At 36.0% G+C, this 6426-nt stretch overlaps 1 protein-coding gene across 3 annotated transcripts in view; it reads left to right on the top strand.

The window, feature by feature from the left end:
* LOC110455129 (leucine-rich repeat and IQ domain-containing protein 1-like) overlaps positions 1-6366 on the top strand; it is a 40684-nt gene extending 34318 nt beyond the window's left edge. For all 3 annotated transcript variants that reach the window (XM_021505078.1, XM_021505080.1, XM_021505079.1), the window contains exons 22-27: positions 520-679; positions 1716-1838; positions 2142-2191; positions 2431-2688; positions 4362-4456; positions 6233-6366. In XM_021505078.1, the coding sequence (XP_021360753.1) occupies positions 520-679; positions 1716-1838; positions 2142-2191; positions 2431-2688; positions 4362-4456; positions 6233-6351 (805 nt within the window). In that variant the 3' untranslated portion in view covers positions 6352-6366. The remainder of the gene's footprint in view (positions 1-519; positions 680-1715; positions 1839-2141; positions 2192-2430; positions 2689-4361; positions 4457-6232) is intronic.
* Positions 6367-6426: the final 60 nt, after the last annotated feature.

The following is a 6426-nucleotide window of genomic DNA, read 5'->3' on the forward strand; positions in this document are numbered from 1 at the left end:
GTGCCTCTGTACATCAGCCTACTAGGTGATGTGTGAGGTGGTGCTTCTGTACATCAGCCTACTAGGTGATGTGTGAGGTAGTGCCTCTGTACATCAGCCTACTATGTGATGTGTGAGTTAGTGCTTCTGTACATCGGCCTACTAGGTGATGTGTGAGGTAGTGCCTCTGTACATTAGCCTACTATGTGATGTGTGAGGTAGTGCCTCTGTACATCAGCCTACTAGGTGATGTGTGAGGTAGTGCCTCTGTACATCAGCCTACTATAATATGTGACCAATATTAACTGTAGGTTTGTAAGTTCACACTAGAAATTCATGATAATATATAAATTCTTGGATAATTTGTACATTACTTGAAATTCTACTATCTTATTCAATGTGTTCACCTTGTCAGTGCTATTTTCTACCAAAACCTTCTAAAGGGTAGGAAAAAGTCATAATGAGAAAGGCAAATAAGGAAGATAGAATCTTCATATCCCCACTACCAACCTACGATAGAAGTCTATTATTCTTCATTAGGCTGCAAAAGGAGAAGTCAGCCATTCTGATCCAGGCTGCCTGGCGAGGGTACTGTGTGAGGAAACAGTTGTTGGCTAATGGCTTGGTAGTCGAACAGGACATGTCTGACCTAGATTACGAGGTGTTACAGGAGTTACACCAAGCAGCTACTAAAATACAGGTAAGTGACTATAACACCTGTCAGTGATTAAAATACTGGTAAGTGATCACGATACCTGAAAGTGATTAAAATATAGGTAAGTGACCACAACACCTGGAAGTGATTATAATACAGGTAGGTGATCACAACACCTGACAGTGATTATAATACAGGTAGGTGATCAAAACACCTGACAGTGATTGAAATACAGGTAAATGATCACAACTCCTGACAGTGATTTAAATTCAGGTAAATGTTCACCACACCTGACAGTGATTTAAATACAGGTAAATGATCACAACACCTGTCAGTGATTAAAATACAGGTAAATGATCACAACACCTGACAGTGATTTAAATACAGGTAAATGTTCACAACACCTGACAGTGATTAAAATATAGGTAAATGATCACAACACCTGTCAGTGATTAAAATACAGGTAAATGTTCACAACACCTGACAGTGATTAAAATACAGGTAAATGTTCACAACACCTGACAGTGATTAAAATACAGGTAAATGTTCACAACACCTGACAGTGATTATAATACAGGTAGGTGATCAAAACACCTGACAGTGATTATAATACAGGTAGGTGATCAAAACACCTGACAGTGATTGAAATACAGGTAAATGTTCACAACACCTGACAGTGATAAAAATATAGGTAAATGTTCACAACACCTGTCAGTGATTAAAATACAATCTCAGGCTAAGATTCTGTAAAATCCAAACCTCGGTTTGGGTTATGTTACAGAATCTTAGCCCTCAACTGAGAGAACCAGATCTCACTTAATTACAGGTAATAGATTTTATTAAAGATGTTTGTAGTTAGTGGGAGGTTTATTGCAACTGATACCATCTTCAATTAGTCAAAAAGTTTCATTTCCACAGCTATTTGCTATGATTATTTTACAGGCTGTATTTAGCTATTTACTATGGTTATTTTACAGGCTGTATTTAGCTATCAATATGGTTATTTTACAGGCTGTATTTAGCTATTTACTATGATTATTTTACAGGCTGTATTTAGCTATTTACTTTGGTTATTTTACAGGCTGTATTCAGAGGCTATAACCTCAGAAACAAACTGGAGAAGGCAATAGAGTTCGCTCGCCTTGATGATGATGAAGATGAGGATTTTGATGAGGTGGATTTAGGACAATTTAATTTTGATGAGGTGAGTTAATAAAAATAACCTAAGGGTTGAATTTTGTGAATCCAACATCTGAATAACATATTGTTTTATAAAATAATCAATACCATTATTCTTGAAGAGGGAATTTGCCCGTTAGCCTATGTTTAATTTTATAAATAGATGAAACCCCTACTCAGCTACCATTATACATTCTGTATTTCATAATTTATAATGGTAATTTATCTACATTGATATCATTAGTACATCAATGTTATTTATTTATTACAATAATGTACAAACATTAATCTGATTAATATGGTAATATACCTACATTGATATCATTAGAACATGCTGGATGACTGGAAGCCTCCAGAGACACCCCAGATCCCTGCAAGGTACGATTTTTCCTGTATACATGTAGGTCTAATCATGTTCAATGATAATCTTAAGGTTCTTGATATAAGTAAGTGTAATCTTAACCTTCATGATGATAGTAAGTGTTATCTCAACCATTAAAAAGGTAGTTAATTAATCATGGATGTTAGTGTCAAGTTAAAAAAGAAAAACAGAAAAAACCTGTGATTCAATACAATTTTTCAAAGTTTAAAATTGTTTTTATTTCTGTTACCTTCAGCAATGCTGTCCTGGGAAAGCCACCATCAGGGAAATTACCTTCTGCAGACCACATCCCTTTTTTGGAGCTTGGAGACAAACTCCACCCACCTGGCCTTCCTCGGAAGGCGTGGCGAGGAATGGATTCACCCCTTTCTGATATACAGAATGCTCCACATCACCCCAGACCACCCTCCTCCCTAGCCAGTGGTACGATTAGTGCTATGGACAGTCACCGTTCAGTGTTGTCCAAGAAGGAGGAAAAAATCACACAAGAATGGTAATATTTATGGCTGTGATATGAAATAGTTGGTCTTGTCTCTGTCTTTTTTAATTTTCTAATTGATTTTGTTAGGAATTCTAACACTGTTTAAGTAACCTTCGGGTATTCAGAGTTTTCAAAGAGGTTTAAACCTTTTATCATAAAAGTTATAACTTGTACATGTAGATGTCATAAAGGTTATAACTTGTACATGTAGATGTCACAAAGGTTATAACTTGTACATGTAGATGTCACAAAGGTTATAACTTGTACATGTAGATGTCACAAAGGTTATAACTTGTACATGTAGATGTCACAAAGGTTATAACTTGTACATGTAGATGTCACAAAGGTTATAACTTGTACATGTAGATGTCACAAAGGTTATAACTTGTACATGTAGATGTCATAAAGGTTATAACTTGTACATGTAGATGTCATAAAGGTTATAACTTGTACATGTAGATGTCATAAAGGTTATAACTTGTACATGTAGATGTCACAAAGGTTATAACTTGTACATGTAGATGTCACAAAGGTTATAACTTGTACATGTAGATGTCATAAAGGTTATAACTTGTACATGTAGATGTCATAAAGGTTATAACTTGTACATGTAGATGTCATAAAGGTTATAACTTGTACATGTAGATGTCATAAAGGTTATAACTTGTACATGTAGATGTCATAAAGGTTATAACTTGTACATGTAGATGTCATAAAGGTTATAACTTGTACATGTAGATGTCATAAAGGTTATAACTTGTACATGTAGATGTCATAAAGGTTATAACTTGTACATGTAGATGTCATAAAGGTTATAACTTGTACATGTAGATGTCATAAAGGTTATAACTTGTACATGTAGATGTCATAAAGGTTATAACTTGTACATGTAGATGTCATAAAGGTTATAACTTGTACATGTAGATGTCATAAAGGTTATAACTTGTACATGTAGATGTCATAAAGGTTATAACTTGTACATGTAGATGTCATAAAGGTTATAACTTGTACATGTAGATGTCATAAAGGTTATAACTTGTACATGTAGATGTCATAAAGGTTATAACTTGTACATGTAGATGTCATAAAGGTTATAACTTGTACATGTAGATGTCATAAAGGTTATAACTTGTACATGTAGATGTCATAAAGGTTATAACTTGTACATGTAGATGTCATAAAGGTTATAACTTGTACATGTAGATGTCATAAAGGTTATAACTTGTACATGTAGATGTCATAAAGGTTATAACTTGTACATGTAGATGTCATAAAGGTTATAACTTGTACATGTAGATGTCATAAAGGTTATAACTTGTACATGTAGATGTCATAAAGGTTATAACTTGTACATGTAGATGTCATAAAGGTTATAACTTGTACATGTAGATGTCATAAAGGTTATAACTTGTACATGTAGATGTCATAAAGGTTATAACTTGTACATGTAGATGTCATAAAGGTTATAACTTGTACATGTAGATGTCATAAAGGTTATAACTTGTACATGTAGATGTCATAAAGGTTATAACTTGTACATGTAGATGTCATAAAGGTTATAACTTGTACATGTAGATGTCATAAAGGTTATAACTTGTACATGTAGATGTCATAAAGGTTATAACTTGNGTTACCATGTACATGTAGATGTCATAAAGGTTATTTCTTGCACAATCATTTTACAGGGGATTCAAGGACAACCAAACAGCCATTTTGATGATGCAAAGAGCAAAGAAAATGAAGTATAATGCTGAGCGGAGAAAGAAGCTCGGCAAATTAGGTAAGACAGTTTAAAAGATTTTCACGTTTGCACTTGACATGTGCGTATAATTGTGTTCCTCAATTCAACATCTTAATTAAGACATTTCCCCTCTCTGTCTCAATGTCCCTCTCTTCCAATGAGTTCTCCCTCTAAAAGACCTCCTCCAAATAAATTCTATCTCCCAATGAACTCTCTCTCTCAGTGACACCCTCCTAATGAATTTTCTCTCCCACTGAATTATCTTTCAGTGGCCCCCTCCCAATGAATGGTCTCTCCTAATGACCTCCTCTCATTTAATTCTCTCTCCCAGTTACCTCTCTCCCAATGAATTCTCTCTCCCAGTGACCTCTCTCCCAATGAAGTCTCTCTCCTAATGACCGCCTCCCATTTAATTATCTCTCTCAATGACCTCTCTCCCAATGAAGTCTTTCTCCCAATGAATTCTCACTCCCAGTTACCTCTCTCGCAATGAATTCTCTCTCCCAATAAATTCTTTCTCCCAATGAATTCTTTCGCCCAATGACTTCTCTCTCCCAGTTTCCTCTCTCCCAATGAATTCGCTCTCCCAGTTACCTCTCTCCCGATGAATTCTCTCTCCCAGTTCCCTCTCTCCCAATGAATTCTCTCTCCCAATGAATTCTTTCTCCCAATGAATTCTCTCTCCCAATGAATTCTTTCTCCCAATGACTTCTCTCTCCCAGTTACCTCTCTCCCAATGAATTCTCTCTCCCAGTTACCTCTCTCCCAATGAATTCTCTCTCCTAATGACCTCCTCCCATTTAATTATCTCTCTCAATTACCTCTCTCCCAATGAATTTTCTCACTCAGTGACTCCCTACCAATTAATTCTCTCTCCCAAATACCCCTCTCCCAATGAATTATCTCTTTAAGTGCCCCTTTTAATGAATTTTCTTCCTCAGTGACCCCCTCCCCATTAATTCTCCCTCCCAATCACATGTTTCCCAATGAATTCTTTATCTTATTCAACCACTCCTAATAAAAAAAAATCTCACAATATATTCTCTCTCCCTATTTCCAACCTCCCAATGAATTCTCTCTTATACAATGATCCGCACATCATCCTAATCCCTTTTCCTAGTGGCACCCTTCCTATCCCTGTTTCCCTATCACCCCTTCTTTCTCATTAACCCTTTCTCCAAGGGACCCTTCCTCCTAGCGCCCCAACCACAAATGTCCTTCTTCAATAAAAAATAATCAGCACTTGTCAGAACCTTGTTGTATTACATATGTAGGTTCCCCAAAGTCCATATTACATATGTAGGTTCCCCAAAGTCCATATTTTTGCATGTTTCATTTTGAGACTAAAATGTAGATGTGCAAAAGGGATTTTAATATTTTCCAAGGTCAAGGTCACTGTTACTTACAATAGTCAATTATAAACAATGGAGGGTATGGTCCTAATCTTAGAATCCAAAAGTCTTATCTTCTTCAAATTTGACATGGTTATACATTGACATGTAGATGTGCANTGTCAGAGTACTTGTTCTCAAGAAATAAACGATGCCTTCATTTTGAAGGAATCTCTCAAACTCAGAAGTATGACATTTTAATCAAAAGCTACCACAACATGCCTTTACTGTTGAAAAGATTATCAATCCAACAGATGAGAGAAAAGAAAGGAAAAGATCAGTCTTACATAGAACTAATAAAAGTCTTACAATGGTGGGTGCCGAAATCCCTCTAGGATCTCTTGTTTACCAATGAAATGTGTCGTTACAGCATTGACATGGTAGATTAGTTGATAGAAATTTCTTATTCAATGTTCCGCTACAGATCCTAAACAGAGGCTGGCACTATTCAGGAAACTAGAAGAGACGACCAATGTGAGGACAGTTGTACAACCATCCAGGAAAACCCTACCTCGTAAGGAGTACTTCCAGGGTGAGTCTTAGGTGTATTATAAAGTGTCAAGGTGTGATGTCAGTAGCTTACCCATGTGAGGACTGTTGTACATGAAAACCCTACCT

Source organism: Mizuhopecten yessoensis, unplaced genomic scaffold (assembly GCF_002113885.1).
Source record: "Mizuhopecten yessoensis strain PY_sf001 unplaced genomic scaffold, ASM211388v2 scaffold8139, whole genome shotgun sequence".
In the NCBI taxonomy this organism is placed as follows: domain Eukaryota; kingdom Metazoa; phylum Mollusca; class Bivalvia; order Pectinida; family Pectinidae; genus Mizuhopecten; species Mizuhopecten yessoensis.